The sequence below is a fragment of the Anser cygnoides genome, chromosome 3 (genome assembly GCF_040182565.1).
Source record: "Anser cygnoides isolate HZ-2024a breed goose chromosome 3, Taihu_goose_T2T_genome, whole genome shotgun sequence".
Classification (NCBI taxonomy): Eukaryota; Metazoa; Chordata; class Aves; order Anseriformes; family Anatidae; genus Anser; species Anser cygnoides.
Genome location: NC_089875.1, coordinates 62,068,773 through 62,093,170, shown reverse-complemented (window position 1 = coordinate 62,093,170; position 24,398 = coordinate 62,068,773). Strand labels below are relative to the sequence as shown.

The window sequence follows — 24,398 nt, the reverse complement described above, 5'->3', positions numbered from 1 at the left end:
ATGTCTCAACTTTCAAAAAACATACCCAGCTCCCCGAATGTTTTCACACAGGTTCAGCAAACTCTTCTTGTAGTGTTACACTAAAATAGCTTAATACTGAAAGGATTTTAGAGAAATTTGTTGCAGTGATAATTTTTCAAAATACATTTTTTAAAGTCATGATGTAACTTAAAGGTATTCAAGTAGTTAACCTTGATTTCTGTTTCTTAAGGATCCACCAATGGCAGTGACTCTTGGACTACGAATGGAAGAAATGATTTTTAATCTTGCTGATACACACTTATTTTTTAATGATTTAGAGGTAAGAATCAAAGGAACATAAATGCTGTTATACCTGGGGTTTTGACACAGTGGTTTTGCTGTGCATTGCTGTTTGTTATGTGTGATGCCATATGCTTTTCCAGACTTTGGATTTGTCATATGCTAATCAGAGAGGGGTTAGCTAGGTGGCAGTGAGTTCCTGTGGCACCAGACTCCTTCCATGAAATTTAGTGAGATGTGTAATCTGTAAACTACACCTTCCTCTCCAAGACAGATCTTTCTCCTATGGCCATCTTTTCAATGCCTATGGATTTAGAATTTTCTGCAGTGATTTCCAGGAGAGATGTAAGTGTCTCCCATTCTTTCTCTTGAAGTTCTCTACATTCGCTTTGAGGGGGTGGCATCATCTGACCTAAGAGACTACACTATTCTCTTCACACTCCTGAGTAGCCTTTTGGCCACCCTTCTTGCTCAAAGATAGAATATTCTTCACTTACCTCAAAGACTGCAGCATTAGTGAACTGTGACTGTGTCATCTCCAGTGTTGTAGAAACTAAGGACACAATCTAAATTTTCTTCTGATCATCAGTGTCAAAACCTTGCTATTAGAATATAGGAGCATATGTGCAAGTCATCTCCTCTATTCTTCTCTGCCCCCTGAAGGATACTGTGAGTTTCAAGTGGAAGATTACAGACAGGAATGGCTCATTCTGAAAAATGCCAAAGTGGTTTATGGAATAAAAATTAAAAACATTAAAAAAAAATAAAAAAGTCTCCATTTCCATATAAACTAACAAAGAGGCCTTTCTGAACTTAGTTAAGAAATTTCTGGATTTATTTAATTTTTTGTTAAAAGGACTGAAAAGTTCATTAAGAACTTGTAAGCATTGAAAAGAACACAGTTATTTCTAAATTTTGTGAGTCTAAAGGTTTAAAACACCATTTATACATCTGATTCAATTCCATACTTTTTTGGTTACCTTCCCAGTAATTTAATTTATGACCATGTGTTCCTTTCAGAGACTTTGAGTAAGCCATGATCAATAACACAACTACTCCTTTGTTTGGGTTCTTCACTGTCCCCTGCACTTGGGATACACTCACCACCAGGTTTCTGGAAGCATTACAGATAGGAGTTTGGTCAATCCAGTTATGGCCTCTGCATATCAAAGCCTGTTGTGCATCAAATCCTGTACTGTCTAGCTTGTGGATTATTTTTTTTCATCTTTTACTTATTTATTTCCCTTCCAGATAAAAGGGGGAAATCTGGAGAGAAGTTCCCATCCAAAATTTTAGATCTGGCAGGCTTTCAAATATCCAGAATGTAGTGTGTCACATCCTGACAATGTGGAGCCTCCTGGTTGCCCACGTTTTCTTCCTGAGGTAACCAGGAGACCATACGTTTTGTCACAACATACCCAGGGTGTGCCACTTGGCATCTGGTCAGAAAAGGGAGAGGCCTGTTCTTGGGGAGCGACCACTGGGGATCACTTGCCTGTGGGAAGCACGCGGACGGACCTCCAAAGGGACAACTGCCTGGGGAGTGGGCCCATCGGCAGTGCTTCACAGACGGTTCGTTTCTCTCCAGAAGTCTGTATCTGCTAACGTGGAATGTGGCAGTCTTACAGCTGTGTTTATTTATCTTTTTATTTATTTTGTGGAACAGACAGTGGGTGAAAAACAGCTCTCAGATTGAACTGCAGGCTTATCAGACCTTCCCCTCACCTAAATCAGTGTTGTCTTAGAGTGGATCCCACATTTCCCTCTGTGGACAGATATTTCTCCACTAACAGCAACTGGAAGACTTTGAGGTTTTGTGTAAAATGCTAGAGAAAGATCTTTGGTGAATGAATACAAAAAAAAAAAAAAAGGATAAATGAGATTTTTCCATTCACTGGGCTGTTGGTTTTTCTATCATGCACTTCTTTTGTTTCTTTGTCAGCTGTGGGCAGTGGGAAAAGCAGAAGGCACCGGGCTGAACTCCTTGTCATGCCCTGCAGACCTCACTTGTTCTCAGCTCTTTTCATGTCAAGAAACTAGGATCTACTTCACCCTATACCTGCACTGTACTTCCTCTTTCCAGCAGCAGAAACATAGGACAGTAAAACCCTGGATATGCCTTCACCAGTCAGTGTTTTATTGCAGTCTAAGTGAGTCATCACTTGACAATGCGAGTGCATTCAGTGAATGTTCTCTTTCTAGTGCCCTGTACCAGGGATAGATTCCAAATCAATTTTTCAAAGCATTGCTTAAATTTCTTTTTAGCAGACCTTTGCCCCTGCATGTTCAGATTTCATGTGGCACCCAATGAACTTTAAGCCTTTCAGTAGCATGTGCCCCGATTTCTTCAAGCTTGTGCTGCGTTCAAGAGGAAGAGTTCAGCAAAATGGAGCTTTGACCACTTTATATACTTTATTCTTGCTTATGGCCATTGAAGCTTCATTCCATTCTTTATTTATGTTCTTTGTAGATCTCAGGTTCAGCTGTCATAGTTGACTCTCAAATCTGAGTAATCATATTTTGTATATTCTTCATAGGGTGGTTTTAATATCCTATGTAAAAATTCATACACCAGCTCATTCCAGAGCTTGAACATTACCCTGATAGTTTTCAGGTTTAGATAAATCAAAAAATTGTTCTTGGGGATGCTCTTTTAAAATCTCATAACTCAATCAATTTGATGTATTAGATTTGATTGCATTTCTATATGCAATTATGTCTTTTCTAGCTTGGAATTCAGCTTTGTTTCAAAACTAACTCTATTATAAGATTACCAAAATTCCAAGCTTTGTACTTTGAAGCATGGCATCTTGTGCCAAAGTACATAGATGCATCCTTTAATACACAGATGATTAGATCTGTCTGTTTAAATATGTTTGCAGGGCACATGGCCATTTCTAAGCACTAAATATTACGGTGCACCTACACGACGACCAAGTGATGAATCCTGAGAATTCCCCAGTTCCCCAGTTCTTTTTCTCTCTCTGCTTTCCTTCCTCCATCCACCCGCAGGAGGAGGGTGGTAGGCTATGATCTTGGTGATGATCTGCTGATAGTCATGGTCATCAAGACATGAGATTTTCCGTTCTCGCTGGAGATATGTCTTTCTTTTTTTCAGTAGACAGATTACTGAGATTACTTATACTTTCTTCATCTCTCTTTCCTAGTGCTGAGCCACCAGGTCTCATACCTTCTGCCTTGCTTTCATCTACATCCCACAATAAACAACGTCTCTGTATATGGCAATTGTAATGTACTAATGAATTTATATTCCTTTATGTTTCAGTCATAGCATCCTCTAGGCTCCCCTTTTTTCTCTCTCTGTCTAGGTTACAAGCACTGCATACCAAGGTCTAGTAATAACAACCAAGTTATTGAAAGTTATCACATACAAAAATAAAGTTTTCCTTCCTCTATGCAAATCTGTCTCACTACAATGACTGCTGATGCAGAAATTCCAATCTGTTGAGACATTCCCCACTGACCCAGTAACCCATGTCCTAATCAGCCAAGCTGCAGTTTTATTTCAGGCTAGGCTGTTCTCCAGCTATTTCATTCTCAGTGTATAAATTTTAGTTAGTTTGAGAAGTATCACTTGGGAGGGCAGTTGGTATTTTGCCATGAAAATAGGAGTCTGGTGCTCTAGAAAGTTCATATGCCTAAGCAATGTTTAGAGCTGGGACTAAGGTCAGTAACAATAGCCAGAGTAAAGCATTCTGTTCTCAATCAGGTAAGGAATAAAAGGAAGTTTTTGTTCATATCTCAGTATTAATTTTAAGCCAGCTTTTAAAAATGTTGATAAAACATGCTATGCACACCCACAAAACAGTTTCTACAGTTTGCAAGCGTGAATTTGGACATGAGTCTTCAAACTCTATCATCCTCCATTCTCTGGAGTAATGTAAGAAAAGCATATTTATTTCAAAAAAACTGAATTACATTTCCATTTTTATCATAATCGTATCATATTTTAAAGAAGGTTTTGTTTTGTTTTGTTTTGTTTTCTCATTAGAAATGGAAATGAGAGAGAAAAAATAGATATAAATAAGTCTCAAAACTTGGGAGGCAGGTCAAACTGGTTTTAACAGAAAATGAAGCAAATACATAAAAAGGGAGGTTTCTGTATAATCTGAGAAAGCATAGTGTTGAATATTTTAAGGGTGATTTGTTGATTTTGTACTCTCAAATTTTCAGTCTCTAAAAATTGCTGCAAAGAATTGACTGTACTCAGATATAATTGGTACTGCTTCAAGCAAAAGCCTGTTATTATACCTAGATTCCTTTCCTGTACACCCAGTATTATGAAATATATTTTATCTTTCTTAGTTTTGACCTTGCACTGACTTGTGACTCGAGTATAGTCAATACTGTAGCTGCTGTGAAAAGCATTTCACCTTAACATATAAATTAACAGAGATCTTTCCTTCCCTCCTCCCCTCAGCTGTTTGGTCTCTTTTACAAGCAATTCAGATTTAGCGTTGTGCCACCAGTTGATGAGAACTATCTCCAATCTGCTTAAACTGCCTGCTTTTTCTTTTCTTTTTTTTCTTTTTTTCACCCCAATTTGTAAAATGTAATCATTTTACTTGAAGTTGATGAAGTAAACAAGAAGACAAAATAAAATGATGCAAAGAGTGGGGGGCACATGAGTTTACTGTTGGTCAGCAAATGGGTATTGCCATATTGCTTAGCAGGTGAGCAATAGATCTTAGGGGAGAAGAGGAAGGGGAAAAAGGAGGAAGGTAGGGGATGTTGTTGATTTGGATCCTTTCATATGGCTGAAAACTTAGCAACTTTATTTCAGGAACAAGAGGCATCAATCATGTTCCCCTCTTCTGTTGCTGGAGCCAATGAAAAAATTGTTAGATAAAAAAGTAAAAGTGAACAGCTGAGCCTTTGCCACCCACTCATATTAAACTTAATAATTAAATTGTCAGTGGAACAGTTATCTGTAATTTTCAAGGCTGGAACAATATAGCTGAACAGCTTAACAAAACCCAAACAGCACAGAGAGTCCTTCTTATCCATGAGGACTTCTGTGTACCCTCCATTTAATTAGTACATGGTCAAATCCACAGGACTGTTTTTTAAACTTTTAGAACTATCTTATGCTTTGACCAGTTCCAGTGTAATCAGTAAAGGTGATTAGGAAACCAGATACTGCTCAGATATTGCAAAATATCAAGTTAGATTTTTTTCCCAGTGGGACCTTTCCTCTGAGTTTTTAGCTCCTTTTCTACACTGGGTGGAGTCCAGTTGCATTTTTCTTTTTTTTGAGTTTACATAATAAATTAGGATAAAGGAATGAATCTTTTATTTCAGCTGTCACTTCCTTTTTTCTTTCTCTTTTCATCCGCTATTTACATCCAAAAGCACCTTCTTTAAAATATTCTAAAGCTCAAGCTAATCTTCTTAGACAGAACCAAAAACTTTTATTTCTCCATTGGGGAGAAGAATGATTCGTCTTCCTTGAACGCAGGTCTTTCATGCTTGTCTTAATGTATTAAGCTAGATGAGCCCAATTTGGCCATTCATTCTTTTAGACTTGGTACATACTTTTTAATTATGATCACTTGTATTAAAATGACGTCTTATGAGTTTATTTTATACACAAATTGCTATTTTTTTAACTTCATGTGGATAAAAGTCTATTGATGTTTTCATTCAGTGCAAAGCAAACAAAACTTTGGACAGAAATGGTAGTTCCCTGAAATCAAGCTTCCAAAATTCTAGGAACTTGTGGTACACACATTTGGAAATCACACCTCTGATCAGATTTATCCTTCATCTGGACAATTTAACACTAGTTCTAGACTGAGGTCTGAAAATCTGAACTGCGTACTTTTGCATGTCACAGACTCTGAATTAAGCATTGCTTGTGAGAAATATTATTTGAAGTAGATGACTCAAATGACTATTTGAAGCATTAAACTGTTCATTTTGAAAGTTCAGCCTCATTTTGTCTTAGTGGTGATACTAAATCAGAAAACATTAGCTGGGGAGTCATTTGTATGTAAATACATCCTTGAACTTTTTCATAAATAAAATGGGATTATGTTAATAACAGCTATTTTAAATATTAAAAAAAATCACTTACATAGAATAATGTAAAGTCTCTGGATACTGGATTTCTAGTGTGTCTTTGGGGTAGGTTATTACTGCTAGCAACTACAGAAATTAGTAATACGATGCCTGTTTGTATTTACTGTTGCATGGTGGCTTGAGATTTTTATTTGTGCTTCCCCTGCATTTTCCTATCTTTCTGCTGTAACCTTTGTGCAGAAAAGGATATTTAATAGCTACCCAATTATAAAAACAGACTGGGGGGGAGGTCAGGTTTTCAATGTACCTCAGTTCCCTGGAATTACTTCCATCCCTTCTGAAACCAGGAAATAGTCAAGTTCTCCTTGATTATCTGCAATTTCCCAGCCAAAATGATTTGGAGAAATCAAGACAAGAATCTGATAAGCATCCAAACTCCTAGACACTCAACAGAAATTACATGCCTTTTAAGGTTCATCATCGCTAGCTTTTAGGGAGCAGGGGAATAAGGTTTCAGTGATTTTGGAATATTGGTGTGCTACAGAGACTACAGGAGTGAATTGTAATTGTCCTTTTTTCAATTAAAATAATTTTATGGAAAGTCACACTAAAATTACAGAGCACTTTTCTAAAGGCCTGTTTTAACTGATAATTTATACAGCATAGGAATTGAGGGTTGTATTAAGGAAATTGATGGTGGTAAAAAGCTGTAAGTGTACATACACTGCCATCTCCTGGTACAGTTAGTGGCCTGCAACGATCATTTCTTCATCTGTATTGAGCATTTGGTGAACATACTCTCCTTTAAAATAATTTATCATTTGATGTTTTTTTCAACAGGAATGTGATCAAGTTCACATAGATGATGTTTCTTCTGATGATAATGGACAAGACCTAAGGTAAGATAGAGCATTTATTTATTTTTTTTTTTCTTTAAAGATTAAATACATTGAGAATTTACAGGAATACATTGTATTTATTTTTACTGTATTTTGGGTGTTTGCAGTACCTACAGTTTTGCAACTGATGGCTTCCATGCAGCTGCAAGTAGTGCAAACCTTTGTCTGCCAACAGGTGTAAGAGGAGGGGTTGACTGGATGAGGAAGCTGGCTTTCCGTTACAGAAGAGTAAAAGAGTTGTATAATACTTACAAGAACAACATAGGAGGTGAGTTTAATTGTCACAAACAATTTAGAATGCTGGTCAGGTTCAACTGCATGGCAATGAACTTCTGCCAAATGAAATTGCCTTGCAAGCAACAGAGTGAATAGAAAATTATTTGACTGGACCTTGAGCTATTAAAAGTCCCTGACTGTAAGGACAGATCCAACATTGTCCTGTTGTGCAGGAGAACCAGAGATGGAGAAGCAAGACAGGCTTCCATTTTATTTGCACAGAGGCCACTTTTCTCCTTCAGATCTAGATTAGCTGTACCTACATCCTCCTGACTTACTTTTAGGTTGAGACACTTATTCTACATCAAACAAGCTGTTACTCTAGGAAAGAGGTTGTGTAATTTTCCACAGTACAAATTGCTTCTGGCTGGCCTTCTTTTACATCCTACAATTTCTTGAACCAGTTGGTAACAACATACTTGCTGCTTAATTCTCTGCTCTGCACCTGCTAGCCTGTTTTCTCTAGTGAATGCAAAAAAACTCTAACATTGCCGTACCACTAGGCCCTTTTGTTAACTCTATAGCTTACACCGTTAATTTTGTTCGCAAGAAATCCAGTTTCCTTTGTGACAAGAACTCTTCTCTTACTACTTTCATTCATGTACTCACTCATGTCAGTGCCAGCAATCCTTTAGGAAATCATAGCAGTCTAGTGGCAAGAATCTGGCCTAGAGAGTCCTGTGTGACTTGCAGAGGCCTCTTCTGAGGAAGGAAATAGGTCAACTGACTACCTCAAGAAGAGACTGAGAGAACAGGGAATATTTCTAAAGCCACAGTTGAGGATGAAACAAGGCCAATCCAACCAGGAAGCAATCCAAGTGAACACTCTCCCATTCTACAACATGGACTTTTTCAACTCAGATGAAATTTATTTTAGAGGAACCTGAAACTCAAAGGAAGTCTCATCTTCAGCAAAACTAGCTTGGTGTACTTTTAGCACTTCTTGCCTTCTCAGAAATGGGTAGCAGTCTACTAACATGGACAGTGAATTAGTTGTTAGCTTAATGATTTTCTAAATTACCTAAATCTGGCATATATATGTATTTTATGTTTAGTAGTTCAGAGTCTTTAAATGCCACAGGATAAAGCAACAGGAGCAAAGGCTAGTAATAGTTGGATGGCTTTTAATTGCTCTGCCTTGCCCTTCATTGATGTCATGAATGGAGTTGTTATATATTAAGAATACTTGAATCATTAATATCCATAGGTTTACTGAGTTTTTCTTATAGAATCTCATAACGCATCCACAATTGCAAAACTGTTGCACTTCATAAACCCTTTAACATGACTATCAGTTTATATCCAATAGCATGGCATAGACAAACATACTAGGAAGTACCATCATTACAAAGACAGAGTGCAGATACCTGGTGCATCGTATTAAAGTTTTTATTCTCTTCCACAAATCCTGCTTCAGAAATATAATCCATCCTTTCTGAGCAATTTCCTTCATCCATCCACTACATGGTTTGTTTGTTTGTTTGTTTGTTTTTAAATAATCTTTTTATCACATATGTATTTCAGAATAGCTGTTAGTACACAAGAGTAGGCTAGATCAAGCTAGGCATTTTAAGTTGATTTGTTTCACACTTTTTCTGACAGAGAAGATGGATAATAACGGTCATGAAGCCTGCTTCTCTGTTCTTCCAGTACCATATCTAAATTTAAAATAGCTTGGTTCTGAAGAAGTCAGGTTTCAACATGCAGTTAGCTGGGTATTTTTGAAATCTGACCATTCATACATAAAAGGAGATGTTAAGGTGCTTTTAAAGACTACCCTAGGTACAAGAACATAAGATGTACAGACATTTTGGGACTGTAAATGTTATAAAAGGAGCTATCATTACTAACTACAATAGGATGTGAAGAGCAAGCCATCAGTAAACAAATGTACTTCCATATGCATAACCTGAGGTTTACCTATATACAGAGTCATAAGCAGGGCAGTTTTTAACATACACAGATAGTGCAAAGGCAAGTTTATTCTGAAGTTGTTTTTTTCTGAGTGTCTCTGCCTATGATCCCCATGGCATGTATCCACTTCTCATTGACTCTGATAGAGTGTAAGACAAATGTAAGAACTTGGTTTGAAAAATGTGTACTTTTGAGAAGTACACTTTGAACATAGTCAAGTATACTGAATATATGAAAAATAATAAGATGATGTTTTTTCATATTTTGGTGAAATGTAAAATTGAAACAAATAGCAAAAATCTATACATTCCAACTAATACAGAATTTAATTTTATTTATTTTCTTGCTTTTTTACATAAAAGGACTCCTGGGACCTGCTAAAAGAGATGCATGGTTGCAATTAAGAGCAGAGATCGAAGCTCTGACAGACTCCTGGCTAACAAATGCACTTAAATCATTATCAATTATCAGCACAAGGTATGTATTGAGTCTACTATTAAAAAATATATATTTTTTTAGCTGTAGATATGCAATGGCTATTTCTGACATTTTAGGTTGCAATACACTAGTACTTTCAAAGAACATTATAGGTCTAACATGACTTTTGAACAGGACATAGGAAAGATTCTACAGAAATTGATTTCATTTTCTGTGATTCCAGCATTTACTAGTATGAAAGGTCTTTCAAAATGTGGTATATGGTCCTGTGTACATTGAAAGGGTATTTTAGAATTGTGAGCCAGCCTTTAAGTTATTGTCTTGCAGGCAGCATCCTCTGAACTCCAGGTTTCTGTTCTGGGCTTCAATGTTTGTGCCTATTCACAGTGGTACCTAAGTACTGTATAAATCCCAGAACATTTTCCTTCAGTTGTTCCAAATGAATCAGTATGATTAAGTATATATATATAAGTTTTCAGAAGAATGAATATCTGTGTTTGATATTACAACTGAGATAAAAGTCTGGGTTCCTAGTCATAAGACATAAAATTAATTGTTCTTCTGAAATAATAAAGCTGTGAGCAATGCTGCTGATTACTCATTTAATATGTATTTCATTAGAAATCTCCCCCTCCCCTCCCCCCCCCCCCCCCCAAAAAAAAAAAGTTTAAAACTATAAGAAAAGAACAATGTTAAACCATCTTGCCTTCTGAACAAGTCTGGGAAAAAACAATCAGCATTAAATTAAAAGAACAAACATGGAAAAATGTGGAAAATTACTCTAAATGTAATTACTTTTGCAATACGCTTCTCACTTAGCTATTGTTGTTTTTTATTTTAATAGTCTTAAGCACCTCAAGAGAAAAAAAAATGTAAAACAATTGTGTATGCCACTATGTGTAGCTCTGCATTTCTTTCCGAACTGCTAGTCTTCAGAAAAGCATTGTGTAGTGAAGATTAGTTGAGCACTGGAAGATTAATTTGATACAGTTATCACTTGCTCAGGACTGTTAAATAATAGTCTTTCATCTTGTCTCAAAGAATTGTACAATTATAAATCTTCAGAAGATATACCCATGAGGCAGCAAAACATTACCTACATGTTACTGACAGGAAACTGAGATACATTAACACAGAAATAGAACCCTAAGGTCTTGCTTGGAGCTTTTGGAAGGACCAGGATCAAAAGTCACAACTAGTGGCTCTCAGCTGCATGTTCACACCACAGTCATACTGCTGTTGTGTCTGCAATGGACTGGCCTTCAGTTTTCTGTTGTGTAACAGCTAGCTCAGCTTCTCCATTCAACTTTTCAACCTCTCCATTCAGTGCTATCTTCTTAACATAATTATGATTCTCTTTCCCTTTTCTCAGAAAAACTCTTACTCTTGAAACATGAAGAAAATGATGTCAGGGTGCAGAAATGTGTACTGGTCATTTATTTTCCCTCAAGACAGGAGTAACAAATGGTGTTTCTGCTTTCTCCTAACACTTGAGTTTGGCTGGTAGCTAGTGCCAAGTAATCACCAGCAGGAAAATGATGCTTTGAAGTCACTGGGATGTCTATTCTCAGAGGCAGTTAGTGATCTTATATGTCTATTTCAATGGACTCATCTTCAAGGACCTGGTTTTCATAAATTAGCATGGAATACTTCCTGCAAATCATGCCAACCTAAGTCTTAAAGGATTTTGCCAAAAGGTTTACGTATATTTTTCTGGAACTGACGACGCTGAGTAGCAAAACCCTGTGAGTGAAAGTAAATGTAGAGGATTCTTGAAAATATGCTCTACAGCTGGTTCACCTCATCAGCATTTGCGTAATGATTTTAAACTATTCAAATTTGAATTATTTCTCTCTTTTTAGGAGTAACTGTGTAAATGTGTTGGTAACAACAACCCAGCTTATCCCAGCACTTGCAAAAGTCTTGCTATACAGCTTAGGAGGAGCTTTTCCTATTGAAAATATTTACAGTGCAACCAAAATAGGTAAGAAAATTATTCTTTTATCTATTCTGACTACACTGCATTATCAATAATTTTTTGCCTGTACTGGATGGATTCAAAACGATTTTCCGGACGCTTACATTGTTATTTAAAACATGCATGTTTAGAGTTGTTTATGTCAGTAATAATCCAAATTCAGCTTCCTTTCAGTTATCCCTAAAGGCATATAGTTTCCAATACTGATTAAAAGCCTCAGAAAGTCCTAATTCAGATACAGAGAATATAAAATGTGCAGAAAAGAATTAAGAAAATTGTTTTGTTATTTCAAATCTAAACACAAGGGGGTTTTGTTTTTTTGTTTATTTGTTTTAAATAGTCTATGCTCTGACCCTTAACTCTTCTTAAGCTAGACCACAGCTTCACAATCTTACCTGCAAACATAGTATATCACCGAGGGTAATGAAAACTGGTACCAACAGAAGCTGGGTTGATGGATGCCACAAGGGCATGTCCTTAATCTGTTGCTAACATGCAACAGAACAGGCTTGTGTACAATTTGGAAATTCATGGCATTTGGAAATCACATCCCAAACTGTCTTGCAGTATAAGAAAAGTTACCATTCTTGTGTGATATGACACAGCCTACAATGACGGATAATTTTGGCAGAATTTGTGATTTACCATTTATTCATTTAAGAATGCTTAATTTCAATACCTGTGATATCTTGTATAACAAGGAGATTGACACTTCTTTTACAAAAGTATTACATTTCATCTCCTTAATGATTTTCACAAGCGAAAAAACTTGTGAAAAGAAGTGAAAAACTAAAAATATAAAGTGTATTCTAGCAGTGTCAGGAAAATCAATTATCTCCATTATCTGTTAATTAGCTGTAGCTCATCCCTTGACACAGAAATGCCTCGAATCCTTTAAAAAAAGTCAAGGCACAAAGTATCCCCAAAACAACATGACATTGAACAGCCTCTGGAATTAATGTCATCTGTCATACAGCCTGTATATGTTGGCTTCAGTTATTGAGATTGCACTCAGGCCAAAGGAAGGTGCATTAAGAAATCGTGCCAACATCACCAAAGGAGGTAAAGAGTGAAATACAGTCGTTGGAGGCTCTTTGGAAGGAGACCTGCACCAGGATTTCCTTCCTAACAGCAGTGTGGCTAGAGTTACATCCATGTCAGGAACACAGCAAACTCTTTTGAGTACAAGATCTACTTTTCATCTCAGTGAACTCTGCACTGTGCTGAGCACAGGACAAAAATTGTAGTTTTTGCTTGCACATACTGAAATCTCATCCTTGTTCGACAGTTAATACATGCAACAGTTTTTGTAATCATAAGCCTCTTCCTATGGACCATCTGAAAAAAAAAAAAAAAAAAAGAAAGAGAAGAGCACTATGAATCATAGATCTAGAACTCAGGAGCTTGTGAGAAGAAACTGAAAAGCCTGGGATGGGGTGTAGGGTATATGGGGAGGACATACTAACAAACCAGGTATGAAGCTATTGCAAAGAGGAAAGAAAGAATCTTTCTCCACATTGATGGGAGGTATGACAATAAGTGATGATTTAATTGCAATGATGCATGTGTAGGTTGCAAATAAAAATTTCCTAATGGAAAAATTAATTAAATATGGATATTGCCTGTGGAAAGAGTGAAATCATCATATCTGAACAGTTTAATTATCAATAGCATAAGCATTTGGTGATAAAACCGAAGCTGTAGTACATTGGGAAGACGGGTAGATGACTTTGCAGTTTATTGTTTGTTGATACTGGTATAGCCTGCTTGTTTCCACTTTCCTCTAAAGTGCCAAATACTTCATGGAAATTCTCCCAGGAACCCGTTGTCTAATTTTATTTTCTGTGTCTGTTGTTCTCCAAACACATTTTCCATTGCTCCATGAAGCATTTTTGCAGATATGTTAGAATTAAAATTGTAGCTGTCCTTGAAATATTAATACTACAATAATAGGGAAATATTTAAATTCAATTATTCTTTCACTAACCTATTCATTTTCACAATGCTTCTAATTTCTTCATCTTACTTAGTGGCTTTCCTGTGACTCTTAATAGATTTAGGTTTATCCGAATCAGCTTAGTGTCATTAAGGGAACTAATTCCTTCTCAGCAGCTTCAGCTCTAAGTCACCAGGCTGGGAACTATAAAAAAGTAGTAGTAGTAGCAATGTCTTACCACTGCAATTATCCTTTGTAGAGCGTCATGATAACTTGCTTGATAGCTTGAACAAGTAGTGCATTGTTTTTCAGGCAAAGAGAGCTGTTTTGAGCGTATAGTGTCCAGATTTGGCACTAACATAACTTATGTTGTGATTGGAGATGGCCGAGATGAGGAGCATGCAGCTAATCAGGTAACTTCACTCTGAACTCTTATCTCATTTATCTTCCAGGAAAAGAAAGTTGCTTTGAACGAATAATGCAAAGGTTTGGCAGAAAAGTAGTATATGTTGTAATTGGGGATGGTGTAGAAGAAGAACAGGCAGCAAAAAAGGTAACCTGTCTCCTGAAATGTTGGTGTGATACATAGCTACTAATGCAAGCCTTTCTGTTTGCATTTCTGTCAATGTTTTACAATGGCAGAATGACAAATATAATTTCAGTCTACAGGTGCAAGGCAACAAGAGCATGATGAGATCAGCACTTATAGTAAACTGAACCATTTGGATTCTAGCATTTGCTTCATTTCAGTTTGGAAAGAAAAAAAATGCAAAATTATTTAAAAATAGACAAAAAATGATTGGGTCAAAAATGGCTGACTATTTCAAGCAAATTACATATAAAAAGAAGACAGCAGGGGTTTGACATGAACGTTGGGTGTTCATTTTCACTGTTTTAAAACAGTGAAAGCAGAGTGGTTTAAGAGAAGTGTTACAGAGAATGTGGAAAGCCATTAAAAGGATTGTAAAGATTTTTTGTTAACATTAACAAAGATCTGTAGGTAGCTGGAGCAAATATGATGAATATGAACATTAATAGTTTGCTTCAAGAAAGACACATCTGCAAATTAAAAAAGAAAACAGCATACAGATTGTGCACCAAATCTGTGTATCTAAAATAACAATAATAATAATAATAAATCTGGAAGGTTGTTTCCTCATCTTACGAGTAAAAGTCTAAACTTCATCAGATAAGTTTTCATGTTCAAAAAGAGATCAAAATGGTAATAATTTGAATTGTATTTCATAGTACTGGCCCTGGAAATGTGCAGAAAATTGAAAAATTTTGCCTCAGGACATCTGCACAAGGCAATTTACATAAACATCTTTGCTAGCAGCAGTAAAATTAAGTGTCTTTTTAGTGTTAAGTTTTTACGGTGTAATTAGAATTAAAAGAAAATGAAAATATCTAAAATGCTCATTCCAAATGGTTCCTTGATATAGGTACAGTACTGGTGATGGGTCTTTCATAGTTTGTGCTAAACAAAGGTGGTTGGATTGTGTACTTTCCAGTTTGGCATGCTTTTTTCTTAATGTTGGCTATATTGCATGAATAGATACAGAATTCAGAGGGACAGATGCCTGTTACAAATAGATCTGAACAGAACATGAAAGTATGATTTTTATTCTATTCTGATCAATTGCTGAAAAGATAGTGCATATACCTGCACTACATCTCTTATACTGATGCTTTCTGTAACACATTATCTTCTTTTAGAAACAGAAATGTGTTATTTTCTCCATTTTTTTTTTCTCCTAGAAGGATAAAACTGTAATTTAACTCTGTTTTAAAGTGTTGTGTGTGAACCCTCATTTAATGAAAGTCTTATAACTTCGTCAGATGAGCTTGCAAAGTATAACAAGTGGAGCAGAAACTGTTAAAGCTCCTTTGTATGGATTTCCCTGCTAAAACTATAGCAAATAGCTTACCAAATAATGGGCTCTTTCCAAAGAAACTATTAAGAAAGACTGTCTAATTATTTTACCTCCAGTTGGACTATTAAGATCAGATCTATTTTGGCCTGATTTTTGTTAGCACCTTACTGGCAAAAATCAATCCTGAAACACAGTGATGTAAAATCCATGGTGGTAATCTGACTAGACTTGTGTATCAGACACCACCCTCTGTCATAGCATTCATTGTTCCTGACCTTTTTCCCCCCTCTGACAAACACAGCACAACATGCCTTTCTGGAGGATATCCAGTCATTCGGACCTCTTGGCTCTCCATCAAGCACTGGAACTAGAGTATTTGTAACTGTGTTCTAAAGTTGGCGATCCTTTTTATATATATATATTTCAAGTACACTGAAATTTTATGTGTGATTCAATGCCTCTGGCTTTACACATATGAATTGTCTTAAGAAGGGAAGAAATATTTGGAATTAAAAATTCCAAATTGAAGAATTCAGATTGCTGAATGGAGTTAAAACATTAGTGCTACGTAAGGAAGCTCTATGGTCTTATATATGCAACGTTTTTAAATGAATTAAAACTGTGGAGGTTGCTGGTACACACCAAATGAGCCCTGACAGGAGGACTCAAACTGGCAAAGCACCAACACGCGTTTTCCAACCGACAAGGTGGTGTTCAACAACATTCCTCAAAATGGGATATATTCTCAGCACTGAGGTTTGAACCAGACTTTAACCTACCTAACCCAGAAAATCTGAATTGGAATGCACTCAGACTGTATAATGACAATCCTGTCTAGACCTGTAATTTGTGTAAATTATTGATGAAAATAATTTACTGTGACTTTATTAGCAGCTGATTTTGGAAGTGGATGCAATTTTTCTTTCTTTTTTGGGGGGGAAGGGGAGGGAGAGGGTTATATAATATTGTCTCTTTTATAAGTTTGGCAAACAGAATGTGCATAATGATGTGTTGTGCCTTAAAGAAAAGACTGTGTTTGTGTGTTATAATGTAATTTTGGTTAAAAACTATGTAGATAAACAAAAAAAAAGCTTTTGTGATAATTTTTGACATGACCAAATTTGAAATTCAAAGAAATCAAAGAGCAGGGCTGCACCAAAGCATTTAAGTATTTGTTGCAGTAAGAAAAAAAAAATAATAAAGGAAAGTTTGTGTTTTTATTTGGATTCTCAATAATTCCACTGATTGTTTGAGGAAAGTTAAGAATATGTTGGGAGTTTGATATTGGGGACCGCTACCTTGAAAGCTAAAAAAAAAAAAAAAAAAAAAAAAGGGTTTAACTCCTTCAATATCAGTTCTTGATTCTCCGATGACAGAGCTAAGAGCCATATTCGTGAATTACTTAGTCCATTGAAAGCCATACAGTGAGTACATCTGCTGTGTATGAAAGAGAAAATTCCCACCCAGCAGAAAAAGGTACCTGGAGATCACTGGTGGCATTACTGGAGGGTGAAAATGTGGTATTAAGCACAGGTGAGGGATAAAACACGAGTTCTTTAGAAAGAAAAAAAAAAATCCCAAAGAATCTCTTACCAGTCAGATGCATAAATTATTCTACATTTAGCATATTCAGGATCAACACAGGCTGCTGGAATTGCTGGCATTATGACATTGACCCTTTCAGAGCACAGTCTACTTTGGTAAATATAACAGCATTTTGGTGGCTTTTCCATTGTGTTCCACATAAATTTGTCTTCTGTCTTGGGTCAACATGATTTTCTTCACCTATTTTTGATTACACAAGAGTATTACACAGAAGCAACCCTAAGAGTCTTTGAATCCAGAAATTTCAATAGCATGTCAGATATATGAAGAGAGGATAAGGAAGGGATTTTTAATGAAGAAATATTGAGAAATATATTACCTTAATTTTATTCATTTCTATTAATAATTATGGTCCACATAGTGATAATTACCTTGCAAGTTTTGAACATGCTGCCTTTCAGCTTTGGAAAATGAGCAAGGTCTGTATTTGACGCAAGGTCCCTAGCATCCTACATGCAGCTTGAGCACTCTGAAGAAACTACAAGTGGTTCATCTCTCATTGCAGAAGAAGGAAACCGCTTTTTGGTGTATATCACTGTACATGTAGATGCCTAAGGTTTCCTGTGCTACGAGTGTGCAAGAGATGTTAAATGCACACTCCGGAATGCTTACACAAACACAGTAGTCAGCACTGAGATGTTCTTCCATCTATGTGCTGTGAAGCCAGCATATGTCTAGTCATCACATATTAAACAAATTTCATCTTTGTTGATTGCATGAAAGTTATTTGGTAGGTGAAAGCCTAAAGCCACTAAAAGACCAATACAAAACTCCTTTATAACTTCATAAAAATGGAATTTCTTTGCTGCTTTGGAATTCAATATACAAGTCACCAGACAATGAACTAATGATTTGTTATCGCTGGAAAGTATGAAACCATCAGATGAGACTAGCGACATATGAAATCATTATACACCAGCTACTTGGGTGATGAATTTGTGTGTCCAACAAGTAAAAATGACAAATACCTTCTTTATATATACAGTATTTGCTTAGTCAAATTTGGCCTAGAAGTACATTCTCATAAAACCTGTGGTACCAGCTTTTCATAGTCTTTCAGGTGAGAAAAAATGGGTTTCTACTGGAATAGGAAAAAGGTTGAACAAAAAGCCCCTCTCAAGTTCCAGCATCAGAACATCACATGAGAATCTCAGCATAAAAGTTTTTGTTTAAAAAAATAAAATAAAATAAAAAGTAATAATTGGTATGGTGAAGTAGCCTATATTTGTTTTCTTTTTTCTTTTTTTTGTTTCTTACAAGTGATAGTGTTATTTAAATGCATGAAGAAATTTTATTTCTCAGTTATTTTTTTTTCAGCTTTTCAGTGTTCTTTTCCAAATCAGAAGTAAGAACAAACAATAACCAGCAACAACCATTAGTTCTTATAAAAGGTTTGCAGTGGAGTTGTGTTTAACTCTCCATGGCAGGTATGGCTCAATTAATATACCGGACTTTCAGAGAGGAGATGGAGGTAAAAGGATGGAAGTTTTTCAGAACAAGACAAAGTTCTGATTTTAACTAGGATTCTGTGTCTTAACGTAGCAGAAGTTAATTATAAAAATGAAAAATCCACAAAAAATGCACAAGAAAATCAAAGATTTATCTCAAAAACCTTCATAATCTTAAAATTCTAAAGCAAAATTTCAGAGTACAAATACTCTCTTCCTATGCAAAATTTGTTATATATATCTTTGAATGAAACTATGTTTTGCAAGACTGCCTTGTAGAAAGAACTTACTCTGATAATCATAATATACTGTGTGAACTATACAGAGGAGAAAATAAGCAAGGCAGAGTTGTAGTCATGTCAGACTGTCTCAGATGGGCCTGAGTAGATTAAACTGAAGGTTGGTCATTTTGACATTGAGTGCATTTTAATTCAACAGCGTATTCATCAGAAACTGCCTTCCATTCTGCCTCTCCTGAATAACCAAGACTGAGCACAATGTCATGTTTGCAAGTATTTTGTGAAAATGAAGTATAGGATATAATGCCTTTTGCTGATTAGCAGTTTTCAGTCAGTACAGAACTTGAATGTTCATTAGGCATTTGAATAGTCAGCTTGCAGAATACAAACACAGTGGGATCGCAGTCACAAAGTATTAACGTAATAGATATATAACTCCATGTAGCTCAGTATATCAGTAAAAGAGGAAGCAAAAGCTAAAAATGATTTTTCTTTTTAGATGCCTATGGAGATAGTGAACAAAGGTATAGGTGGCAGCTAGCTCCCAGAACTGATTTCAATAGAAGCAGCAGCGTTTACATCCACAGTAGATGCAGAGTATATTCCAGTGTAAGCACTAACAAGAGAGATGCCAACCCAAAATCCTGTATACAAGCACACATAATATCAGAGCAGATGAAGTCCCACGGCCAATCAGAACTGCAGATTTTATGGGAAACATGGACTTGGCACACAACAGCAAGTCTAGAGTTTAGCTGTGAGGGTGTATCCAGATCCAGGGTTTTGGTTCAAAAGTCATCTCTACTTTACAAAAGTGATACCATGCATATGCTTTAAATGAAAGTGGTATTTAGTATCTCTGAAGAGGAGCTGAAGTGACATGAGCCAAATCCCAGCAAAAGCAGCATTTTTGAGATATAATTGAAGCCAAGGGTCTCTGTCATGTATTAGATTATAGTTTATTAGGGCCTACATAATTTAAGAAAATGTAAATTAAAATTAAAAGCTTGTAAAATTATGTACATCTTTACTATTTCTCAATAAATACACTTGGAAATGTCATTTTCTGCACTATATTATGTTGCAAGATGTTTGGTTTGTGGTTGAAATCGTCAGTACAGGATGCCTCTTATGGGAACTGAGTGTTACTTTGAACTCTTCTTAAGTATGTCCATGATATCTCAGTGATCCATGTCAGGAACAACCCCGTGACCTTGTGGTCTGGTAAAGACTGGCTTCTCTGTGTGCTGTTTGCAAGGTGCAGCCTTTGTGGGGAACTGAAGTTTCCTTACCAAAGCCAGTAGATGTTTTGTTCCAGATTGCAGCCTGAGACACAATGCGTTTTTTTGTGATGGCCAAAATACAGAACCAATTTGAAAGCCTAGACACATAACACATTAATTTAAATTCACTTACCAATTCACTTACTAGTGCTATGCTAATATCCTTCTTATGGACAATTACTTCCAAAGCACGGACTGTTTGGGAGACAGATTGAGCTACTGAGGAGCAAGTGGCCGTTCCAGTCAAAGCTGAGCCTCGTGAAACTTTGTATGTGTCTTTGAGAGTGGTGCTTCATGTCAGGAGCTGGCCTTGGTTTGCAGGATGCAGTGCCTCTGCAGTCTGCTTGCACAGGCTTTAAGGCAGTCACTTCAAAAGCAGGGCTGCAAGATTATCAGCACACATAGATGTGACATTACAGTCTTGGAAACAACATCGCAAGTGGCAGATCCTCAGTAACCACAGTGCTTCAACCACAAGAGGCAGATCATAAACAGATTTTTCCCAGGAGTTAGATTAAAGCATTTCCGTTACACAGACAACTGTTTTCTGTGTAAAGATTCCCAAGTGATAACAAAGACACTGTTTTCTCTGATAAAATGTTCCTTTGTTTAATTTTAATGTCTATGCTCTCCCAGTGTCCATCAGTAGACAGGGTAAAATTTATGTGTTATTTGAAACATTATATAGATGACTGTGGCTATCTGGATATTGCACAATACTGAAAATGCTTATTGACAAATAAAAACCTTATAAAATTGTGCATATTTTCAAGTGAATTAAAAATATGTAATAAATTTCTTCATGTTTACTGGGTACAGTGGAATGTAATATGCAACATATGCGTGGTACATTTGCCTTCAACTCCAATTTGAGGAACCAGAAGGAAGATACATCAAAAATAGAGTGGACAAAACACAAATAAGACTCACCTACTGAGCAGACTGATACACTGTTAACAGTAGATTTAACATTTCATCTCTCAGATGGGTTTAGATGTGACTCTAGAGAAGAGAAATAAATATTCAGTACCACTTCAGGAGACTGAGCTAAAAGGTAGGCTGAAAATGTTTTTTTTCTCTACCACTAAAAATTGTGGGAGATATCAGAACTTTTCCCTTTTAAACATCGGGATAAAAAAATGAGATATCTGGGGCTTCAACATTAACAGCTTTTGTCTGGATTATAGCACAGCATTAGCCTCATTTCTCATTGTTCTGAAACTCGGTGTTCTCCATGACTGTCAATAGGTCCGGCACATGATAGTTTGCAGCACTGAACTTAAGTAAAAATATTATACTGAAAATAAGCATGGATGGAGAAATAACTCTCGTTCATTTGGGTGCAGAAATATTCCTTGCAGTGAATAATGCAATAGGTATCCATTACCTATAGTGAATCTCCAAGGAAAACCAAGCAGAAATTCAGATTGGAATTATTTGCTACGTGTCCTTTCCATTGTATGCTGATGCATATTATCACTAGGGCATGCACATTTATGGATGACTTGTTTGATCGTTTTTCTCTTTTCCAAACAAATAATGGATTCTGAAACATTTTGCAAATGTTTATAAATTTGAGGGAATTGTTTCAGTTGCCAAAAGCCCAGTCAGTAGGAGAAATGCTGACAAAGTCAAAACATCTCAATAGTTTATTTTTGCCTGTCATTTTCTCTACAAGGTTCAACGCTTGATATTCCAAAGATTGAGGCTTTGACTTGAAACCACCAATGAAAATGAAGGGGGATTTTTTATTTGGTTGGGAAGAACAGGGAGAAAGCATGAGCAAGTTTCACAATTTTATTATTATTATTAATTATATTGGATAAGCAAAGAAAATCCTTTGTCACACAAAGCACCATTTCTCAAACTTCACAGATGAATTAGTCATCAAACATCCATCTAAATTAGAAATTCACATATGCACTTCAATAAACATAAAGCAAGAGAGCAGAGGAGCATGAAGGATACGGATTTTAAATGAACTAGATCATACCAAGGAGTCAGGTTGAGAATAGATGTTAATTAGTCTTGCTTTTTCTGCTGTGTTCTCAGTGTCTGGGAAAATGAAGTACAGCAGAGGAGCAGCAAAAGGAAAGTGATTCATGTTTTCTAGGCTACTATACAACTTCCCGTGCACCAGGAAGCACATACTTTTTCTATTATATATATTAAATATAAAAAATAAAAAGGAAATATTTGGAAAATATTAGAAATTTTTGACTCATTGAAACCAAAATGTGTGTACATACCAACACTGATGAATGGAACATTCACCTGCGTAGAGAAAGAATGAATCAGGAGCACACTGGATCAGACATAAAAAAAGTATAAGCCATTGCAAGAGCCTGGTGACTGTGGATTTCAGATGGGATATCAAGCCTCTGATGTTTTTCCATCTCCTAATACACTTAAATCTTATCTGGGTTAGTATCTTCTTGATTTCCAGTCTTCTGACTCATAAAGGTTTGGTCCCAATAGTGAACAGGAATGTTTCTGAAAACAGAAAATAATAATAATAAATTAAAAAAAAAAAAGTGAAGAAAAAGGAAGAGAAGAAGAATTGGAATAAATAAATAAATAAATAAACAAATAAACAAATAAACAAATAATTCTCTTTTCCCAGCTCTAAAGCCAGAATGCCCATTGTGAAGGCTTATGGAAATAGAAAACTTCCTGGACAGTATTTAACAACTGAGAAGCTATGGCGAGCTGGTTGGTTGCCTGCAGGGTGGGAACAGGCTGATAAGGCATGGGAAAATAACCAGCAAGAAAGAGCATTTTGTCTGTGCAGTGTGGGGATCTCTCCTGTTTCACAGGACAAATTTACTTGTGTTCTTTGTGCTCTGTATCCCCACCCCACACAGCAGCACTGCTCCTCCAACTGTCCACCAACTCTAGTCCGTGGGTTTGATTGATCCCTTTGCTGCCTTGTTTCTCTGTTTTCACACTTCTCTGTTACCACATTGCTCATACCATAGCTGCTCTTTGCTGTGGGTGAGTGTATTAGGATCCCAAATAGCCTTGAAAGTGTAGCAGCTCCTTACAGCTTTTGCAGGGAAAAGAAAGAGGCTCCCAGTGGTCTTACGCCACATGGGCTACCAAGTTGAGCCCCTGCAGCTACGATTCCAGGCCTGTTTGGGATACTGGCGTTATAGGAGAGAGGAGCGTGCACAGGACCAGCAGTAGGCAGCATCTTAGCCAGATGTGCCACTCTCCCTTTGGCGGGCACGGCTGCCAACATTTCTCTCTGCCACTCTGCTTACATCCAGCACAATTGTGAGCACATCTGTCTTTTGCAAGAGCAGACAGGCAGGAGATGCCATATACTTTTGCCGAGCCCCAGGAAGCAAGGTGAGCAGAGTTGCCTTTCCAGGGTGGGAACAGAAGTACAGAAGTGACCTTATGGGGTTTGTGGAAGAAGCACATGGAATAGATGTGTCTCCTTGCCAGTGGAGCTGAGGGCTGGTGTGTGTAGAACAGCTAGTTGGGTTAATATGAAGACAGCACATTTAGTATTGTGGGCCTCCCAGGCCGCCAAGCAACATAGAGCAACTCTTCCTTCTTCCTCCTCCTTGTCTAACCTTGGTGTTCCCTCTGCTGTTTCTCTCTCTTATCTGTTCCCTCCTGTTCTGTCTGTGCCATATTTCCTGCCCCATGCTGTCCCGAGGTGTCCACCCGTGGCTGCGGGGCCCAGCCCTTGCCTCACAGAGGCCCTGCAGCCCCCTGCCAGCACCTGGGCACCCACACCCAAAACAGGAGGGCAGGGGAGGGATATCTGCCCTGGTAGCTGAGCTGTTTGCTTTCTGCAACCCAAGGGGGGTCACCACAATTCACAACCACATGACATCTGCTGCACACAGACATTTAAATAAATTAATTCTCCAGGAAATAGTTAGCTGTTATGGTGAAACCTTAGTAACAATCAGGTGCAGTTGATTTAATCCCTTGCTATTGCAACACACTAATGGGCTATAAAGATTATTTTCATTCATATATATATATATATATATATATTTCTCCTGGAATAAACAGTTTATCCAGTGGGAATAGGCAGTAGTGAATGGGGGCTGAAACTGATATCTTCTGAGAATTTTTTTAGCAACAAACGAATATTCTCTTTCACTCATGCTGATTGCTGTCCTGTTGGTGACAGACGTGTGTGTATTGCCCCGTGAAACTTGCTTCAGCATGAAAGCTGTTGCTTC

At 36.9% G+C, this 24,398-nt stretch overlaps 1 protein-coding gene across 23 annotated transcripts in view; it reads left to right on the top strand.

Annotated features, from left to right (window-relative positions):
* EYA4 (EYA transcriptional coactivator and phosphatase 4) overlaps positions 1-20,954 on the top strand; it is a 158,477-nt gene extending 137,523 nt beyond the window's left edge. For 18 of the 23 annotated variants that reach the window (XM_066994266.1, XM_048075748.2, XM_066994264.1 and 15 more), the window contains 7 exons: positions 212-301; positions 7,144-7,202; positions 7,310-7,470; positions 9,755-9,869; positions 11,693-11,814; positions 14,197-14,297; positions 15,920-20,954. In XM_066994266.1, the coding sequence (XP_066850367.1) occupies positions 212-301; positions 7,144-7,202; positions 7,310-7,470; positions 9,755-9,869; positions 11,693-11,814; positions 14,197-14,297; positions 15,920-16,000 (729 nt within the window). In that variant the 3' untranslated portion in view covers positions 16,001-20,954. Of the gene's footprint in view, positions 1-211; positions 302-7,143; positions 7,203-7,309; positions 7,471-9,754; positions 9,870-11,692; positions 11,815-14,056; positions 14,158-14,196; positions 14,298-15,919 lie in introns of all 23 variants that reach the window. The other 5 variants (XM_048075751.2, XM_048075745.2, XM_048075739.2 and 2 more) reach the window with 1 other exon arrangement.
* Positions 20,955-24,398: the final 3,444 nt, after the last annotated feature.